The sequence below is a fragment of the Eretmochelys imbricata genome, chromosome 14 (assembly GCF_965152235.1).
Source record: "Eretmochelys imbricata isolate rEreImb1 chromosome 14, rEreImb1.hap1, whole genome shotgun sequence".
NCBI classification, from domain to species: Eukaryota; Metazoa; Chordata; order Testudines; family Cheloniidae; genus Eretmochelys; species Eretmochelys imbricata.
In genome coordinates, this window is record NC_135585.1 from 48217189 (window position 1) to 48238531 (window position 21343).

Below are 21343 nucleotides of genomic sequence, written 5' to 3' on the forward strand. Positions count from 1 at the left end.
ACTGTCTGACGCTGGGAGAACAGCTGCCAGCACATGCCAGAGCCCTAGACCAATTCACTTGTGTATTAGGATAGATCAAAGTGATTGTGAAATGTATAAGAGGGTATTTGGTGTTTAAACTTCATGACAACTAATGGGACATTACTTGCATTGTTTTCACTTAACTATATCTTGTTATAATGTAGTAGCGAACATTTCCATAGTGTATACCCCTGTAACTAAATAACCCATCAAACGAGGAGGAAGCCTCATGGAATACAAATGAAGAACTTGAACAGAAAAGAGCTAATTTGAAGAAAGTGGGTGTTGTGTGTGAGGATCAGGACTGGGAGCAACGTAATATGATGTGATTTTTGTTTAAGTGATCTTTTATCACAAAGTCCAGTTTGTTTAGGTGGCAAGACAGACTGGAGAGTCTGAGGGGACTGTCCGTGAGTCTAGGGTAAGACTGGGATAGTGATCCAGGAGTTCACATTTGTCACTAGTTTGGTGAAATCTAATTACAGATCACATCACCAGCTTGGGGTATCTACCCGTTTTTCTGCCAGACTGCCTGTAGGTTGGCACTCATAGCTGTGAACCACTCCAGAGAGCGTGACAAACTCCCCCTGAGCATCTTATCTATTCTGATCCCCTCCGTTAGCAGAGTGATTGTTAGTCCCTGAGTTCTCTCTCTGGGGCCGGATTGTCTCATTTCCAGATAGTATCACGTTACCCTGGGCCGTGCTGAAAAGCATTCAGTGTTTGTACATTTTCTCCCTTATGGGCCAGAATTAAACAAATGCTAAAAAAGTGGGAGCAGGGACAGTAAAATGTGGTGTTTTAGCTTCTGTGCTATTTCAGGGCGATGGGGTGAACCCGAGGGATTCCCTCTTTCCCCCAGCACCGTCACCCTTCACACTCAACATAGCAGCTTCTGTCCCAGCAATGGAGAGTTTTATCCTGTCCCCGTTCTACCCCTGCACTTTCCAAGGTGTCACTTTCCGCCGCATCCCTGGCTCTCCATACTTAGGAATCACAGGTTTGATGTCTGTGATCCCAAGTCAGAGCCCTGAGGGCTGGAGAAGGAAGTGTCACAAACCAGGAAGGGAATAAAAATTAATCTGAAGGCACATTTTGACCTTTCTGATCTTATAGCCCTGCTTGCATCTCTTGGTAAAATTGCTTTCCGTTTTTGTCTAGGCTAGTCCAGATCATTTGTAGATGGGAAGCTGGTTTGTGAGTTTTTGATTTATTATGATGATGCTAAAACTTTTGTAAGTAACAGGATGAAATAACGAGATGAGAAGTAAAGCAGGTCTAGCCCCTTTAGAAGAAAATGGGTACACTTATTTTCTGGATTTTGAGTCTTCAGATTCTCTAGGATTTCACATTATGAACGTGAAAATGTTTTATCGCCCACCCTGTATTGTGGCTTTTTCTCTGTTCCCAAAGGCTGTTTGGTCACGTACTTGGATGTTAGATTAGTCTGCCAGGACGTAGTTCAGATTTATTGATGGTGTTAGGCAGCTTATTCCTTCACCCCCTTACTTCCCTGGTCCTTCTCGCATGAACAGAGAACATCAATACCCGAAGACCAAAAGTGCAAACAATTCGATGTTTATAGCGGTGAACTTCCAGCAAGCATGATTTGAGTTTCCTTCCTCAGGGTCCCCCTTCCCAGCTCTGACACCACAGAGCCTTACACCTGTGTCCCTGTTCCCATTCCTGCCCTTAGCCAAACATGATTCCAGTTTCCCCACTCCCATTCCCTGTTCCCATTTCCCCCACCCACACACTCACTCCCTGATTGACTGCAGACTACATAGTAAAACTTGAGTTCTGCTTAGCTATACCTTAACCAATCATTTTCCTAACCAATCCTAACATATTGTAACATGATTATTTAACCAATTATATCCCACCACCTTAATTAGTTTACACCCAGCAAAGTAATTATACAACAGACAGAAACAATCACAGAACCAGACAGAGATTATACAGACAAACAATAGGGAAATGGGGACTACAGTGATAGAACAAACACAGAAATGAGGATTTCCCATCCCAGCTATTGATAAGTGAGTTCTTGCCAGACAGGATGCTATCAAACTAAGTTTCCTTTTACGTCCTCTAGGCTCTTCCCTTTCTCTGGCAGTGATAGGCATTATCAGGAGAGGAGTGTATTCCTAACAGCCCAATAGCACCTTCTTTCAATGTGACTAGGTTGGAATGTGAGGAGGTGACTGGTCTCTTCCCAGCTTATGGCTGCCTCTGCTGATTAGCCAAAGGCCTTAGCCTAAGCGCAGGGCCTCAGAGTGTCCCTGCAAGAGAAGGCCCTTACACTGGCAGACAGTGATTTTGATTCTTTCTTTTATACCTCTAGAACTAGCTAAGTGATAAGAATACACCTAAATTCTTAGCGTATAGGCCTTTACAGACAGGCCTGAATATCTGTATCTTAACAGGTTTCAGAGTAACAGCCGTGTTAGTCTGTATTCGCAAAAAGAAAAGGAGTCCTTGTGGCACCTTAGAGACTAACCAATTTATTTGAGCATGAGCAGCTCACGAAAGCTCATGCTCAAATAAATTGGTTAGTCTCTAAGGTGCCACAAGGACTCCTTTTCTTTTTGTATCTTAACAGACGTCTTCATGAAACAAATGTTGATTTGCAAGAACACTCCATTTCAATTAAATTTCTATCTTTTTCTACCCCTTGTCAACTGATTTTTTTCCTCCAAACAATGACAATTATCAATATCCCTCAGCGCAAACACTGAGGGTGCAAGCTAGATTCACTCTCCCAGAGGCAGACACTGAAATGGGGAAGGAAGTTACTGCCTGATCGCTGCAGCGATGTGGGGCATAGCTAGGAGGGGTAGAGGGTGGGAGATGGTGGGGTGGGGAGGGGGAAACAGAGCTAGGAATCTGCTGGGTTTGCACCTGAGAGCCAGGCAGTTGAGGCTGAGAACTGTGAACTCGCTGCATCAGAGCCTGTCATAACCATACAGCTAAGGGTAGCCTAGAATTCCTCTGTACCTGTAAGGGGTTAAGAAGCTCAAATAACCTGGTTGGCACCAGACCAAAAGGACCAATGGGGAAAGAAGGTACTTTCAAATCTTGTGGGGGAAGGCCTTTTTTTGCGCTCTTTGTTTGTGCTCTCTGCTGGGACTGAGAGAGGCCAGGTAGAAATCCATCTCCTCCAACCAATCCTGAACCAGTCTCTAATATTACAAAAATAGTAAGTAAAGCCAGGCAAGGTGTGTTAGAATATGTTTTGTTTTAGCTTGTGAATTTTCCCTTTGCTAGAGGGAGATTTATTCCTGTTTTTTGTAACTTTGAAACTAAGCCGAGAGGGAGTTCCTCTGTGTTTGTGAATCTTTTGTTCCCCTGTAAAGTTATCTTCCATCCTGATTTTACAGAGGTGATTCTTTTACCTTTTCTTTAAATAAAATTCTTCTTTTCAGAACCTGATTGATTTTCAGTGTCCTACAGACCCAGGGGTTTCGGTCTGTGCTCACTTTGTAACCAATTGGTTAGGGTATTATTCTCAAGCCTCCCCAGGAAAGGGGGTGTAGGGCTTGGGGGGATATTTTGTGGGAATAGGAACCCCAAGTGGTCCTTTCCCTGATTCTTTGTTTAAATCACTTGGTGGTGGCAGCATACCACCCAGGGACAAAGGATTTGTGCCTTGGGGAAGTTTTTAACCTAAGCTGGTAGAAATAAGCTTAGGGGGGCTTCCATGCGGGTCCCCACATCTGTACCCCAGAGTTCAGAACTGGGAAACTGCTGGATTTGGTGCTGAGAGCCAGGCAGCTGAGGCTGAGAACTGTGAACTCGCTGCATCAGAGCCTGAGAGAGACAGGGATTCTCCTGCAAGTGTCTGGTCAAGTGGTGCTTGAATTGTAAAATGCTGTGAATCCCGCTCAAGAGGAATGTTGTGTGGAGGGGGCAGTGTCTCCTGATTGCTGAGAGGACAAGGCTGGGCTGAGATGAGAAGGAGGCCAGGGATGTCACTGGGCAGCTTTGAAGTCAGGCAGATCCCTATTGTGGAGGCCAGAAGGAGATGAGGAGTCTGACAGCCCAGCTTGTTGGGGACACTGGGGCATGGCCACTAGGTAACTCGAGGGGATGGAAGACCACGAGTGTCGATGAAGCCCCCTCGCACTAGGCCCAGGTGTCCTTGGCCCCCCCTCCCGCCTGGAGGCACTCGCAGCAGCTCTGCGTGCTAGGCCCAAGTGTCCTTGGCCCCCCCGCCTGGAGGCACACACAGCAGTTATGCTGAGAATCTGCAACAATATGTTGCAGAGTCAGACTGCCTGAAACTAAGCAAGGCCAAACAGGGGAGATATGGAAGAACAATGCTGAATAAAGCAGCTTTATGTATAGTTTAATAAATGATACAGAGAACCAGGGAACTAGCTGGGAACTGGATTGGCTGGCTATATGGATACTTGGGGCAGCTTGCTATTGGATAAGTATGCTGGGGAAAAGGATGTATAAAAGTCTGTGGAACTTCCTGCTCTGTGTACAGGATTTGAGATTCAAATCTCCCTGTACCTATTTGAAGCTTCAAATAAACTTTTCTGCTTCTCCACCCCGTTGTGATTATTGGGTGTAGCACACCGGGTAACGAACCACTCAAGCTGTTGTTCAGCCTCTCGGCACTGGGTGCCGGCAACAAGCTGGTCACCCCTTCCCCCATCTACCGCTGTGTCCTGTGTGGGGATGATAGCGACTGTCTCTGACCCACTCACCCCAATCTGCATCCCTCTAACCTGAGCTCTTTGGAGTCCCTGCTCTCGGGGGGGTTGCTTCTGTGACAGGCTCCCAGCACCTCTCGCGGCTTCTCGGCACGTTTCTCCCAATGTGTAGCTGTTGCTCTCTTGCTGGCACTTGGGGGAGTTGGGTGGAGCCGGGGGCTGGGCTGGGACTGGACTGGACTGGGCTGGAGCTGGGGAAAGGAGTCGGCCTTTTGCTTGACCTTTGGAACAATAAAGTAGAATTTAGTTTCTCCCACTCCCAGTCTCCTTTGCTTTGCATGAAATGGCTGCCAGCTACAGAGGTAAGGTGAAAGGTAAAGGTGATGCAGACGTGATCTGGGATGGAAATGTCACCCAGCCAACTTCATCCCTGCCCTGTCACAAGCTCCTCAAACTTCCCGAAGAGAGAAAACTCACTGAAAAATTGTGCCTCCCTCCCTGACCCCAGTACAAATCAGGAACAGTCTGATTGGGCTCCCGGGCTCATCCTCCTCTCCCTCCCCCTGGTACTAATCAGGAGTAATCCCACTGGGGCCATGTGACCTATCTACACCACTGTGAGGTTGTTGTGAGAAGAGAATCAGACCATTGGCCTCTAGGTCTATTTGCAGGAGACACACTCACGCATTGTGCTAAAGTGATTGTGATCACTGAGCTGGGTTTCCCAAAGCCCCTGTTCTCTCAGCCTTACCACCAGTGTTTCCTCTAATTTTTCCCACCCATGTGCAGAATGAATTTTGTTATGTGCACCTATATGGAGGTGATATGTGACACATTACCTTCATATCATAACAAAACTCACGTGGTGGGGGTGGGTCCAAGGGATTCAGAGTATGGGAGGGGGCTCAGGGCTGAGGCAAAGGGTTGGGGTGCAGGGCTCCGACTGGGGTGCAGGCTCTGGGGTGGGGCCAGGAATGAGTTGTCTGGGATGTAGGAGAGTGCTCCGGGGCTACGTCAGGGATAGAGGACTCCCCCCAGCTCTGTCTCCCCACAGCAGTACCTGGGCTGGGGGGGAGAGGCACCTCTCCCCATTGTGGCTGCAGGATAGGCTCCCCTAGCTCGGTCCCCGCAGGTTCAGGCCGGGGCTAGGTTCAGGGAGAGGTGCCCCATGACAGGGCTGGGCCAGGCCACCCTGACCGCGGCTGGTCCAGGCCGGGCCAACACAGTTGGGTCTCGGCTGGGCTGCCCCGGCTGCAACTGGATTCAGGCCGCGCCGTCCAGCCACGGCTGCTCCAGGCTGGGCCACCCGGGTTTGGGCTTGGCTGGGCCACGCTGCTGCGGCTGGGTCCAGGTTGGGCTGCCCGGGTTCGCGGTGGGTTGATCGCTAGGACCCAGGAGCGGCTGGGGGGCGGCTCTGGTGGGAGGATCGCGGGGCTCAGGCCCGGCCGCAGGAAGTGACTCGCAGCCGCTGCGGGGACTCAGGCTCCCGGCGAGATCCCCGCGCCCCGGCGGCTGGTGCTGGGAGCCCGGAGCCCGGGCTGCAGCCGGGAGAGGGGAACCTCCAGCCGGGCCCTGCCCGCTGCTCCCCGGGAGCCTCTCCCAGGGCAGAGCCCCCAGCCCGGCCGGGGCCCCTTCCCGGCCCGGCCCCTGCCCCGGGGGGCCCCGCTCAGAGGGAAGGTAAGAGAGACCCGCCCCCCCGTCACCCCCGGGCTGCTCCCCGCGGAGCCGGCTGCGATTCCCTGCCCCGGGCCGGGGAAAGCTGCCGCCAGCTCCCGGTGCGTGCGCGGCGGGGGGAACCAGCCCGCGCCGTGCAGAACAGGCCCTTTGGCACGGGTTGGGGGGGGAACATTCCCCCTTTTCTGAAGCAGGAAACACCCCCCTGGGCAGGGCTGGGAAAACGGACCAGACTCCCTGTGCTGGAGCCTGACCCCACTGGCCAGGGGCTGCTGTGAAGTACGAAGGGAAGCTGTCGGGATTCCTGTCCCCGTCCCCGGCTCGGAGCTCTGCTGCCCGCCTCAGCCTGTGGCTGGCAGGCGGGTGGGAAATGAGAAGACCCTGCCCCGCTCCGTGTGCTGGGGGGACAAGGAGCTCTCACCTTCTCCCACCCCCTGAAGTGTCCTGGCTGCTCTGAGCAGGGTGTGTGTCTGTGGGGGGGATTCTGCTTTTCTGGGCCTCCTCCCCCATGACTAGTGGGATTGTGGCTGGGGCAGCAGGTGCTGAGCGGGGGACTCTTGTTGTTTCAGATGCCGGTGACCTTCGAGGAGGTGGCTGTGTATTTCACCCAGGGGCAGGGGGCTCTGCTGGACCCCGCTCAGAGAGCCCTCTACAGGGACGTCATGCAGGAGAATTACGAGACGGTGACCTCGCTGGGTAAGGGATTCCTGTGTCCTCAGCTATTATAAGCCGTAGGGTCTGCGTGTCTGACTCTGCTCAGTTGGATTAGGAAGGAATGGGTCTCAAAGTGAAGTGCTTCTCAACCAGGGGCCCCTGTGGGGCCGCGACCAGGTTTCAGGGGGGCCGCCATGCAGGACCAGCGTTAGATTTGTGGGGCCCAGGGCACAAATTGGGAGCCCCACTGCATGGGGCTGGAGCTAAAGCCTGAGCAGTTGAGCTTTGTGGGGCCCCATGGGGCGTGGGACCCTGGGTATTTGCCCTGCTCCCTACCACCAAATGCTGGTGCTGGCTTTTATAGGCAGACAAACAGTTGGTGTGGCAGAGGTGGGCCATGGCGTTTTTATACCATGTCGGGGGGGGCCTCAGAGAGAAGAAGGTTGAGAACCCCTGGTAGAGTCCACAGTTCCACTGTGAAAGATACGCTCCTCTCCATGCCCCCTTCAAGGGAACAGGGGAGGCAGAAACCTAATGGACAGGCTAATTCATCCCCATCTCCCCAGCTTTCAAGGGGCCAGAAGCAGGGGATTGCCCTGCCTGTGTTATTTCTCCTTCACACCAGTCCTCTTGGGACTAGCTCCATCCATAGGGAGGGCTTTCAGTGCTGCAGGCTCAGGGGTGCTGGGACAATCTGTACAGTGGGGGGCTGAGAGCCATTGAACCAAAGTGTAAACCCTGGATAGAATGGAAACCACTTCAAGCCGGGGGTCTGGCAGCTCCCCCAGCACCGCTAGATCCAGCACCGATGTGCTGGTTTGGAAATAGGCAGGAGTTTAACACCAGAGCTGTGTGTACCAGAAAGTCCCCCAGAGCTCATCTACCCTGAGAACTCCTAGTGAGGGCATGACAACACCCCTCCCCCAGATATCTGCTGCTCACAAAGCGTCGGAGTTACCATAGTCCCATGTAGGGTCAGGTAAAACTCAGGGAATGTTCCTTGTGACAGATTCTCTACCAATGCTCCATGCACCCTGACCTTGCCTGTTTTCACCCCCTGTGCAGGATTCTCCATTCCCAAACCTGACCTGATCGCCCGGCTGGAACAAGGGGAAGAGCCGTGGGTCCCGGATCTCCAGGACAGTAATGAAAGGGAGAGTCTGAGAGGCACCCGCACAGGTGAGGAGTCAGGGAACCTGAGACAGAACCATCTTGAGAGTGAAGGAAAAAGCTGGGACTCCCAAAATGTGCTGTGAGTGAGAGCCCTCAGTTCTGCCCCTTCTCACCCAGGTGAGGGCTGCAGTGACAGGTTTCGTATCATGAAGGCAAATATCAGTCACAGCTTCCCACCCATCCTGTTAGCTGTCAGGAATTTCCTCCCTGACTTTCCTTCCCTGGGAGTGTTTGGGTGGGATGAGGAGGCAGAATCCAGTGTCTCCATCTCCCCAACAGTCACTGTGTTGTGTTTTCCCTCTTTGCTATTTCCCTTTCTGTCCTTTCTCCCGGCACAGGCAGTGACTCCTTTCTGGGTTCTCTCTCTCCCAGCAGGTGATAGGACAGTGAGTGAGAACAAGGAGGAGAATCAGCAGGAGGAAGGTTCTAGGAAAGTGGAATCGCAGGGGATGGTTTTGAGAAGAGCTGAAGGGAATTTTTCCCAGTTCTTGGAACAGGGAAATGCCTGGGGAGATCGACACAGATCAGCGATGCAGCTGGGAAACTATCCCAGGAAGAAACTTGATGAATCCATTCACCGTGGTGGAGGATGCAAGGATCCCAAGGAAACCACAGTCCAGCAGAAAAGTCACAGTGAAGAGAAACCTTATAAATGCCTTGACTGTGGGAAAAGTTTCCATTTCAGTGCAAGCCTTATTAAACATTGGAGAACCCACACAGGAGAGAAGTCCTATAAATGCCTAGACTGTGGGGAAAGCTTCTGTGAGAAGTCAAACTTTATTATGCACCAGAGACTGCACATAGGACAGAAACCCTATAAATGCCTGGAGTGCGGAAAAAGATTTAGCCAGAGATCACCTCTTATGGCACACCACAGATCCCACACAGGAGAGAAGCCCTATAAATGCTTAGTCTGTGGGAAAAGCTTCAGTAAGAAACCATGTCTTGTTGTACACCAAAGACTGCACACAGGAGAGAGACCATATAAGTGCCTTGAATGTGGGAAAAGTTTTAGTCAGAGTTCAAACCTTACTGCACATCAGAGAATCCACACTGGAGAAAGACCCTATAAATGCCTCGAGTGTGGGAAAGGTTTTATTGAAAGTTCACACCTCACTGCACATCAGAGAATCCACACAGGAGAAAGACCTTATGAATGCCTTGCATGTGGGAAAAGTTTCAATTTGAAATCAACCCTTAATACACATCAGAAAACTCACACAGGAGAGAAACCCCATAAATGCTTGGACTGTGGGAAAACTTTCCGTCAGCGCTCACACCTTATTGAACATAGGAAAATCCACACGGGAGAGAGACCATATAAATGCCTTCAGTGTGGTAAAAGTTTCATTCATCACTCAAACTTTATTAGACATCCATGTCTGAAGACAAGAGAGAGACACTATAAATGCCTTCAGTGTGAGAGAGTTTTCTATGCACGATGGAACCTTATTAAACATGAGAGAACCCACACCGGAGAGAAACCATATAAATGCTTGGTCTGTGGGAAAACTTTTGGTCAGAGCTCATACCTTATTAAACATAGCAGAATCCACACAGGAGAGAGACCATATAAATGCTTTGAGTGTGGGAAAAATTTCATTCATCACTCAGTCCTTATTAAGCATCAGAGAATCCACACTGGTGACAAACCGTATAAATGCCTTGACTGTGGGAAAAGTTTTGCTGACAGAACAAAACTTACTAGACATCAGGCAATCCACACAGGAGAAAGACCCCATAAATGCTTGGTGTGTGGGAAAAATTTCATTCAGAAGTCACAACTTACTATACACCAGAGAACTCACACAGGAGAGAGACCCTTTAAATGCCTGAAGTGTGGGAAAACTTATATCCATAACTCAAAGCTTACTACACATCAGAGAACCCACACAGGAGAGAGACCTTTTAAATGCCTGCAGTGTGGGAAAAATTTTATTCATAACTCAAAGCTTACTAAACATCAGAGAACCCACACAGGAGAGAGACCCTATGGATGCCTTGAGTGTGGGAAAAGTTTTATTCAGAAGTCACATCTTAGTACACATCAAAGAACCCACACAGGAGAGAGACCTTATAAATGCCTGGAGTGTGGGAAAACTTTTATTCATAACTCAAAGCTTACTACACATCAGAGAACCCACACAGGAGAGAGACCTTATAAATGCCTGGAGTGTGGGAAAAGTTTTATGGAAAGTTCATCCCTTATGAAACATAGGAGAATCCACACAGGAGAGAGACCATATAAATGCCTTGACTGTGGGAAAACTTTCAGTCAGCGCTCACACCTTACTCAACATGGGAGAATCCACACAGGGGAGAGACCCTATGGATGCCTTGAGTGTGGGAAAAGTTTTATGGAAAGTTCATCCCTTATTAAACATGGGAGAATCCACACAGGAGAAAGACCCCATAAATGCCTTGACTGTGGGAAAACTTTCAGTCAACGCTCACACCTTACTCAACATGGGAGAATCCACACAGGGGAGAGACCCTTCAGATGCCTTGAGTGTGGGAAAAGTTTTATGGAAAGTTCATCCCTTATTAAACATGGGCAAATCCACATGGGAGAAAAACCCTACAAATGCCTTGAGTGTGGGAAAAGTTTTATGGAAAGTTCATCCCTTACTAAACATGGGAGAATCCACACAGGAGAAAAACCCTATAAATGCCTTGAGTGTGAGAAAAGTTTCATTCAGCACTCAGTCCTTATTAAGCATCAGAGAATCCACACAGGTGACAAACCCTATAAATGCCTCCACTGTGGGAAAAGTTTTATTCATAACTCAAAACTTACTAGACATCAAGCAATCCACACAGGAGAGAGACCCTTTAAATGCCTTCAGTGTGGGAAAAGTTTTATTCAGAATTCACATCTTACTATACACCAGAGAGTTCACACAGGAGAGAGACCCTATGGATGCCTTGAGTGTGGGAAAAGTTTTATGGAAAGTTCATCCCTTACTAAACATGAGAGAATCCACACAGGAGAAAAACCCTATAAATGCCTTGAGTGTGGGAAAAGTTTCAGTTTAAAATCAACCCTTAATACACATCACAAAACTCACACAGGAGAGAAACCCCATAAATGCCTGGACTGTGGGAAAACTTTCAGTCAGCGCTCAAACCTTACTCAACATGGGAGAATCCACACAGGAGAGAGACGTTATAAATGCCTTGACTGTGGGGAAAGCTTCAATAAGAGCTCAGAGCTCACCAAACATCAGAAAATCCACAAAGGTGAGAGACACTAGAAATAGCTTGACTGCAGGAAAAGATTCAGTTTGACTTCACACATCAGTGATCTACACAACAGAGAGACCTTCAATGTGGGGGAAGCTTCATTTGGTGCTCCCGGAGTATCAGGGATCCACAAATCCGCACAGGGAGAAACCTCTGAGATGTTCTCAGTGTGAAAAATGCTCCAAGTGGAGCTGACATCAGAGACTCCTCCTCACAGCAGAGAAATTCTCTGAGTGCCCTGACAAGGGCTGGCCATGGTGACAAACCCATTTCCTCATTCCCACACACAGGGGCATTTGGCTCCCAAGGACCCAGCTACCCATCGCTGGGGTGAGGATACAGCAGCAGCCGAGCAGCAGCTGATCAGTGACCCTCTGGCTCTGCCTGGTCTAAGCAAACCCCAGGCAGAGGAGAGGCCCCGATCAGCACCTCCTCCCTGCTACAGCCCTGGCCGCTGAGCTGATGGGCCAGAGGTGGGGAAAGAAGAGAGAGAAACTCCTGCAGATGCTCCCTCTGCCTGGCTGAAGTTCCCCCCTTCCCTTCCTCTCCCAGCCAGGATCCCCCTGACATAGAAATGAAGAGAAGGACACTTGGGCCAGGCCCCACCTTCATTTTAGACCCCTGTCCCCACCCCCCATCTTCCACCAGCCCCTGGGCTGGGCTCCCCGACTTACCTGGACCTGTTCCCTGCAGGGGGAGAGTTCCTGGGGGTTAGTAACTCCTCCCCTCCGCAAATCCCCCAGGGCGCTGGGCTCTGGGGATCAAATATTGAGGGACCAGGAGGATGGGTTTTGGGGAGGGAACTGGGGATTGAATGGTTGGGGCTGGTGGAGCTGGGAAGCAGGGGGAGCTGGGTGCTGGATTATCGAGCGTTTGGGGATCATGGGATAAGAGGCGAGGAAGAGCACAGGGGTAGAGAGGTGCTGCCTCTCCTCACTCTCCCATTCTGCCCCATCTCCCTGCCCCCGCTGCATTCAGACAGCACCACTGGGAGGGGCTGATTCCCACAGAGCCATTTGGGGAAGGCCGAGAGATCCCACCTCTGCTTCCGAGCATTTATCTATGCTAGGAAATGTGGTTGGGATTAGCCAGAGCATCTCTGTGACCCTCCACCAGATTTCCTAGTGTAACCTCACCCTGAGCATCTTATGTGTAAGGCTGAGATTTTGTCATGGATATTTTTACTAAAAGTCACAGACAGGAAATAGGTCACGGGCTTCTGTGAATATATGTGACATTTACTAATAATATCCGTGACAAAATGGGGAGGAAGAAGTCTGCAGCACCCATTGCTCCTGGGACTCTGGGGTCCCATGGCAGCCAGGCAGATGTGGGGGCCCTGGTTGCAGCTGCATGGGCCTCCTGACTCCCGTGTTTCGGAGCTCTGGGGCCCCTGCAGCCCAGGGCAGTTGGGAACTGTGGGGGGGCCTTGCCCCCCGCAGTGACTCATAGATCTGGTGGCCACTCCTGGCAGCTGGGTGCTGCGGGGTACTCCCACGGCCTGCAGCAGCTTAGAGCTCCAGGGGGCAGCTCTTTGCTACTGCATGCAGCAGGGGAACCCCGCAGCTCCGAGCCACCATGGACTGAAGTCACAGAGGTCTCTGGAAGTCACAGATTCTGTGACTTCTGCAAATCCATAACAAAATCGTACCCTTACTTATGTGTTCTGACCCCCTCCCATTCGCAGAGTGATCATTAGTCCCTGAGTTCCCCCTGTGGGGCTGGATTTTCTCATTCCCAGATAGTCTCACATTACTCCAGGCCCTGCTGAAAAGCATTTAGTGTTTGTACATTTTCTGCCTTATGCACCAGAATTAACTAGATGCTAAAAAAGTGGGAGCAGGGACAGTAAAATGTGGTGTTTTAGCTTCTGTGCTATTTCAGGGCGATGGGGTGTGTCTGAGGGATTCCCTTGTTCCCCCAGCACCATCACCCTCCACTCTCCACATAGCAGCCTCTGTCCCAGCAATGGACAGTGTGATGTTGCACTCTATGTGATTTTTTAAAAATATGCTTATGAGTGTGAATATAATGTAACTGGAATATGCTTCATGCAAAAGGTCTCTTGTAAGGTATCATTACAAAGTTTATAATCTACTGAGTGTGGTCATCCTATTTGTATAAATGTGTCACTCTTGTATCTGAAACTAGACATATGAAATATAACTCTGAGGTCCTATTGTAGTTATGCAAAGTGGGGGCCATTAATGGTGGTTTGGAATCTTAATTGCTCTCATTAACCAGGACAATTGACTGTAGATGGCTCTGTTTTACTTGGAAGTCTCCCTGTATATGTGTGTGCTGGCAAGTGGGTAATGAAGTCTTACAGTGACATGTGATTATGTCACCTGAACTGGAATCCATCTTTAACCTGGTGCTTTTCCATTGAGGAGGGGTGGGAACCCAGAGGGACAAAGGATTCCCACCTTATGCAAAAGATATAGAAGAGGGTGGAACAGAACAAAGGGGGCGGCCATCATGAGAAATCCCCTAGCTACCACCTGAGCTGGAACAAGGGCTGGACCAGGGGAAAGGATTGTGCCCAGACTAGGAAGGTGTCCAGTCTGTGAAAGAAACTTATTGAAACATCTCAGAGGGTGAGATTTTATCTGTATTCAGTTTTATTACTGTGTTAGACATAGACTTGCGTGTTCTATTTTATTTTGCCTGGTAATTCACTTTGTTCTGTCTGTTACTACTTGGAACCACTTAAATCCTACTTTCTGTAGTTAATAAAATCACTTTTTACTTATTAATTAACCCAGAGTATGTATTACTACCTGGAGGGAGGGGCAAACAGCTGTGCATATGTATCAGTGTTATAGAGGGCGAACAATTTATGAGTTTACCCTGTATAAGCTTTATACAGGGTAAAAGCTTTATACAGGGTAAAACGGATTTATTTGGGGTTTGTACCCCATTGGGAGTTGGGCATCTGAGTGTTAAAGACAGGAACACTTCTTACGCTGCTTTCAGTTAAGTCTGCAGCTTTGGGACATGTGGGTCTGTGTTGGAGCAGACCCTGGGTCTGTGCTGGAGCAGACGGGCGTGTCCGGCTCCACAAGACAGGGTGCTGGAGTCCCAAGCTGGCAGGGAAAGCAGGGGCCGAAGTTGTCTTGGCACATCAGTTGGCAGTTCCCAAGGGGGGTTCTGTGATCCAACCTGTCAGTTTTATCTTCTCCTCATTCTACCCCTCTGTCTCTCACGGTGTCACTTACCACCATGTTCCTGGCTCTCCAAGCTTAGGAATCACAGTTTTGATGTCTATGATCCTAAGTCAGACTCCAGAGGGCTGGAGAAGAAAGGGTCAGAGACCTACGAGTGGGCGGGGAAATCCCATTGAACCTAAAGCACAGTTTGGCCTTTCAGATCCTATAGCCCTGTTTACACCTATGGGTGAAATTAGTTCCCAGCTTTTTCTAAGCTAGTCCAGATCATTTGTAGATGGGAAGATTTGTCTTTCTTTCTCTTTCTTTTAGTATAATGATGCTAAAACTTTTGCAACTAATACAACCAAATACGGAGGCAAGGAGTGAAGCTGGTTTAGCCACTACAGAAGAAACTGGGTAAATTTATTTTCCGGATTTTGTGTCTTAAAGGATTCTCTGAGATTTCACTTTATGAACATGAAAGTGTGTTAAAAACCCTGGATTGTGGGTTTTTCTCTCTTCGTGAAGGCTGTTTGGTCACATACGTTAATATTTAGTTTGACAGGATGTAGCTCAGAATTATTGAGGACTTCATGAGACAAATGATCATTTGCCAGAATAGGCCTTTTTTAGATTTTGTTATTTTAATCTTTATCTGACCCTTTGTCATGAGATTTTTGTGTGTGGTTTGAACAATGACAGTGATCAGTATCTCTCAAAACAACCACTGATGGTGCAAGCTAGATTCACAGTGCGGGAGACAGAGGAATGAAGTTACTGCCTGATCCCTGCAGTGATGTGAGATACAGTTTGGAGGGGGAAAAACGAGGGGAAACAGAGCTGGGAAACTGCTGGGTTTGCTCCTCAAAGCCAGACGGCTGAGGCTGAGAACTGTGAATTCGCTGCATTAGAGCCAGAGAGCGACTAGACTTGGCCTGTGAGTGTCGTGTGAAGCTGTCCCTGAAATCTAAAGGAGCATGAACGATACCCCAAAAAATAATAGAGGGAGGGGGCTGTGTCTCCTTATTGCTGAGATGCCGAGGTTGGGCTCAGGCAAGAAAGGAGCCGGGGATGTCAACAGGCTTGGGCAGCCTTTAAGTCAGGCCGACCCCCATCACTGAGGCCAGAGGGAAATGAGGAACCTGACAGCCCAGCTGATCACCCCCTCCCCCTGTACCCCAGTGTCCTGAGTTGTGATGACAAAGATTCTCTTTGCCCCACTCACGCCACACTGATCCCTCTTGTGACTAACCCCCTGTGCCCCATGTTCACCACTTGCCTATGGTTATGATATATAGTGTACAAAGAGTGCCTGGTGAGGGATCACTGGAAAACTCACGATCAGCTGAATATTATGCCATCGAAATGTATGTACCACCAGTGCATGTAGAATGGTGAGATTTTACTGTATGTTTGTTACTAGGGTGACCATATTCCAGGTGCCCAAAAAGAGGACACTGATGAGGGGTGGGAGCCTGGGGGGGGTAGAGTTGTGGGTGCTGGAGGGGGTGTGGTGGGGGTATTCACGAGGTGAGGGAAGTGTCGGTCACTGTCACAGTGGCAGGGCATTGACACAAGCCCAGAATGCAGCAACAGCCGTCCGTCAGCACCTACCTGTGGGACCACCTGCCCAGGGCTGGGGCCTGGGTGGGAGGGATCCGGCAGCAATCAATCGGCTGCAGATGTAGGGGAATGGACCAATCAGCTGTGGATGCCAGGAACTAGACCAGTTGGGAAGCTGACCAATCAGTGCCATTTCTGAGCTGCAGCCCATCTGCTCTGCAGAACTCCTGGACATTTGCTGTTATAGGAAAATCCCGCTCGGACAGAGAAAGCGGGTTCAAAAAAGAGGCTCTGCGGGAAAACCCGGACATATGGTAACCCTATTTGTTGCTGAAATATGTCGTCGTTCTGGGGAACGCCCACAGACTAACTCCTCAGAGACGAGACAGATCTGACCATCTGTGTTAGAAAACTCTTATCTGTCTGTCCACCAAGAGGAAGAAGGGGGTAAACAAAGAAATTTACAATTCATCCGAAGGACGGTTTGGAGCTCACATACGCCATGGAGTTGCCTGACGCCATGACCCAGCAAAGACTTTTCCACTAGAAAGGCTGTGAGTATAAGAAGGGGGGGGAAAGCCTCTAGCCACATCCCCTTCCTCATCTCTACTCACAGTAGCAAGATCGCTTGAAAGATAATAGGAGCATCACTGAACTGAGGGAAGTGGTCCTAGCTGGAAGGCTTTCCAGTGAGCATGGACTGCTGAAAGCTCTTGGGTAAGAGAAATCCTTTTGCTTGTAAAGGTACGTCTACACTTCAAACCTAAGGTGACCTATATTAGGTTGACTTAGAGCCACCACAGTACTTACTGCAATAGCTGATGTCCACACTACCCTCTTTGGGTCACTGGGGCATGTCCTGCCCAGGAGCGCTTCCACCAACCGAAGAGGGGCAGTGTGGGGAGCTGAGAGCCCAGTCTGTCATCTCCAGTGGCAGCTCCCGCCATAGGCACCAACTTCCCCTTTGCCCGGTGGGTTTCCCTGCACTGCCCTCACCCCACCTCCATTCCACCCCTTCCACAAAGTCCCTGCCCTGCCTCTTCTCCGCCTCCTCCCTTGAGCGCCCCGCATCCCTGCTCCTCCTGCTCCCTCCTGGAAAGTTCTAAGCGCCATCAAAGAGCTGTAAGGCGGCAGGGGGCAGGGAGCGCTGGGAGGGGGAGGAGCTGGGATGTGGGGCACTGGGGGTGGGGAGAAGGAGGCGAGGAGCAGGGAGCTTGGCTGCTGGTGGGTGCGGAGCACTTGATAATTTTTCCCCGGTGGCTCTCCAGTCCCAGAGCACCCATGGAGTTGGCGCCTATGGCTCCCTCCCAGGGGCCTAGCTGCCCCACAGGCTCTTAGTGGGCTGCCCGCCCACCACTCCCTGTTCTCCGTAAAGAGCGGGGGAAGGCACCTGCGGCTTTTCAACTCCCCGTTCCCTGCTGGGAGTGTGGGAAAGCCACCTGGGGCTCCCCCTCCATCACTCCCCTGCCAGGTTGACACCAGACCATTAATAACTACTCTGAGTACAGTCTTTCAACCAGTTGTGCACCCACCTTATAGTAATTTCATCTAGACCAACGAATTCCTCCCTGCCGGTCAGAACTGAGTCTAACCTGACTGTCCCATGGTTACTTCCCCCACCATAAGAAAGCAGAAGTTGTCCCTGACATGTACCCAGCACTTATTGCACATTGGGTGCTGATGATAGGGTGGCCAATTGCCCGGTTTTTGAGCAGAAAGTCCAGTTAAAAAGGGAACCTGACATTGTCCGGTCAGATCTACTGACTGGCCACCCAAAGTCGAGTTACTGCAGGTGGGGAGGCACTGGGTCATCACCCACACCAGCCCCTACTCAGCCGGGGCTGCCTCCTACCTGCATTGGGCGGCTGCAGCTCCCAGCCCCGGCTCCACAGGCAAGTCCCTCCTGACCTGGATAGGGAGGGTGTAAAATGAGTGGATGGGTGAGGAGCCTTAGGGGGAAGAGGCGAGGCAGGTGTGGGGCCTCAGGGGAAGAGATGGGGTGGGGAGGTTCCGGCACTCCTGCTGGAGTGTCTGGGTTTTTTAAATTACCAAATTGAGAACCCATATAGCTAGCTGAGAGGCTGTGAAAAATATTAACAAACAAACAAATATCACTTTTCACAGCAGCAGACTTACTAGCTAGCAATAAATAAATTACAATGATTTTGGTGTGTATCTGGGTAAGGGGACTGTTGGCCCCTTACTGAAACTTAATGGGGGGGTTTTGGTTGGCCCCCTCCCAGTACCAAAAGCTAAGGGAAGGACCAATGAGAAATCAAGGCCCTGAGAGTAGTCCCCAGGGCCGATGGGGAGAGGCTAATGCTCTAGGTCAACCTCGTTGACAGGGCAGGCAGGCCAATGAGGGAGTCAGGAGCCCGTCCTCTGTGTGAGCTGGAGCTGCCTGCCAGAGAAGGGCAGAGCTAAGGGGAGAGCAGCAACCTGAGCGGGGCTGGAGCCAGAGCAGCAGCAGTGCTGAGGCAGAGGGGAGCAGGGGCTGGGCCAGTCTGGAGCCGGGTGCGGTGAGCAGCTGGAGAGAGCGAGGGGGACCCTGGGCAGAGGGCCCAGCGTAGGGAGATGCCCCCAGCCAAGGGGCCTCGTAGGCCAGACGTGGAGGGGAAGCCTAACCCCAACAGGAGGAGGCTGACGCTGGGAAGAAGGGTCCTGCCACCTAGAGCCTGAAAGCACGTGGCCACCGTCAGTGCACGTGTCTGACCCGCAGCATCCCTGCAGCACAGCCAGGGCCTGGGCAGGAGGCCTGAGACATGTGAGGAGCAGACTTGGAACTGCCCTTACATCTCAGAGACGCTGGTTGTGGTTCCCCCCATGCCCACAGAGCGGGGTGACATGTTTTCCTTTCACCTTTCCCATTTTTTTCCTTTTTTTTAAATTACTTGCTGTTTAATTAATTTGTTCTGAACTCTGTGCAATGGTCAGTGAAGGTGTCAGGGAAGAGTCCAGAGCGAAGAGAGTACCCCGCAGTGGGGACACTGTCACCCCTGTCTTGAGTGATCACAACAAGATTGGGGGTCGAGCCCCTCAGGAATCCTTAGCCCAACCTTGTCAGGGTTATGGGGACTAGAGTGGAAGGGGAGTCCTTGGGGTCAGGCAGGCCTCTGGATGAAGGGAGTGGGAGCGAGGACTCAGATCCTTCTGCTATTCAATTCCACTGGGGTGGGGTGTATAAGCCAGGAAAATTCCCCACAATAGAGGGACCATTCCCCCGCTTAGCTCTCTGTAGGGGTCAGCACCACCATGTTGCAAAATGGAAACTTAACAAAATTACCAGACTTAGTGATGGACATTGGAGGGGGCTCCAGGCTGAGGCAGGGGGTTGGGTGTGGGAGGGGGTTCGGGCTCTGGGCTGTGGGTGCAGGTTCTGGGGTGGGGCCAGAATTGAGGGGTTCAGGGTTGGAGCTCTGGGCTGGATGTGATGTGGGGGGGTGAAGGCTCTGGCTGGGGGTGCAGGCTGTGGTGTGGAGTTGGGGATGAGGGATTTGGGGTACAGGAGGGGGTTTGAGGCTGGGACCAAGGGTTTCGGAGGATGGTAAGGGGATCAAGGCTGGGTCCTGGGGGCGGGGGTAAGCGATCCAGTTGCAGGGGCAGGCTCTGGGGTCGGGCTGGGGATGAGGGGTTTGGGATGTTGGAGGGTGCTGGGGGCTAGGACCAAGGAGTCTGGAGGGCGGGAGGGGGATCAGGGCTGGGGCAGGAGTGTGGGGCGCGGGAGGCATATTCAGGCTCTGTGCAGCACTTCCCTCAAGCAGCTCCTGGAAGCAGCGGCATGTCCCCCCTCTTGCTCCATCTGCAGGTCTCAGAGCCAGGGGGAGGGGGAACGGAGGCAGCCTGCAGAACCCCCTGGCTGCACCTCTGCCAGCAACAGCAGGGATGGGGAGCCGCTTGCGGGGATCATCCCCCATTGACCTCAACATTGTTACCGTGGACACTTGTGTCCGGGTACAGACATGTTACAGCCCCCTACCTATGTGCACAGCTCATGGTTTTTCCTAAAGTTAATTAAGTATTTTAGGGAAAAGTGTCAGAGCGGCCACCAGCCAGAGCTGCTGCCTGCACTCTGAGGCCACCAAAAATGTGGCCGTGAGAACCCCTGGGCTCGATGCTCAGGACGGGCCCTTCTGACCTTAGAGCCTGTGAGGGTAACAGGAGCCGGGCACAGGGACGCTGCAGCGCGGTGGGTTGATCGCTAGGACCCAGGAGCGGCTGGGGGGCGGCTCTGAGGGGGAGCGATCGCGGGGCTCAGGCCCGGCCCCAGGAAGTGACTCGCAGCCGCTGCGGGGACTCCGGCTCCCGGCGAGATCCCCGAGCCCCGGCGGCTGGTGCTGGGAGCCCGGAGCCCGGGCTGCAGCCAGGAGAGGGGAACCTCCAGCCGGGCCCTGCCCGCTGCTCCCCGGGAGCCTCTCCCAGGGCAGAGCCCCCAGCCCGGCCAGGGCCCCTTCCCGGCCCGGCCCCTGCCCCGGGGGGCCCCGCTCGGAGGGAAGGTAAGAGAGACCCGCCGCCCCGGCACCCCCGGGCTGCTCCCCGCGGAGCTGGCTGCGATTCCCTGTCCCGGGCCTAGGCAAGCGGCCGCCAGGTCCCGTTGGAGGCGGGGGGAGCCAGCCCGGGCCGTGCTGGGGCAGCCCCACGGAGTGGGGGAAAAGATCGGAGTGAGAGCTTTTTCTTCCCCAAAAATTAAACATATGCATGGCTGAGTCATTATGCACGCGTGCAATAGTGCAAAACTCCCCCAGGAGCAGCCGCTGGCCAGCGAGCCTCGTGTGAAGGCCAGAGACCGTCTCTGCTAAACTGCTGCCTGATCCAATCTCTTCCCAGAGCGAATCACACACAGAGTCAGTGTCACCGTGAAACGTGTCCCCTAATGTTCTGGGCAGCCTCTTTCGGACCAGGACCCCTTCACCCCTGAATCCTGGTTGATACTGGGGACTCTCTGGAACAATCAGGGGTTTCCACAGACATGCCCCTTCTCCCCCCTTCCTGGGATCAGATTGTCTCCTTTCTTTTCTCCCATTGACTTGGTGGCTTTTATGGATGCTGCCCCCATAGTGCTGTGGTCAGGAGACGAGGGAGCTCTGAGGGGCAGGGTCTGGGGCAGGGAGGTTTCAGTTGAATGGGTTTATGGCTAGGGCCCAAAAGGAGCTGGAGTGATGTGGGAGTAATCATGGGGCTCCCTCATTCCCAGCAGCGGGAAGTGAA

At 51.7% G+C, this 21343-nt stretch overlaps 1 protein-coding gene across 1 annotated transcript; it reads left to right on the forward strand.

The window, feature by feature from the left end:
- The first annotated feature begins 6925 nt into the window (after positions 1–6925).
- LOC144274256 (uncharacterized) lies at positions 6926–14186 on the forward strand. The gene is made up of 3 exons (XM_077832919.1): positions 6926–7052; positions 8076–8189; positions 8556–14186. Exons 1-3 carry the CDS (start codon positions 6926–6928, stop codon positions 11435–11437), a joined length of 3123 nt encoding a protein of 1040 aa, XP_077689045.1. The 3' UTR covers positions 11438–14186.
- Positions 14187–21343: the final 7157 nt, after the last annotated feature.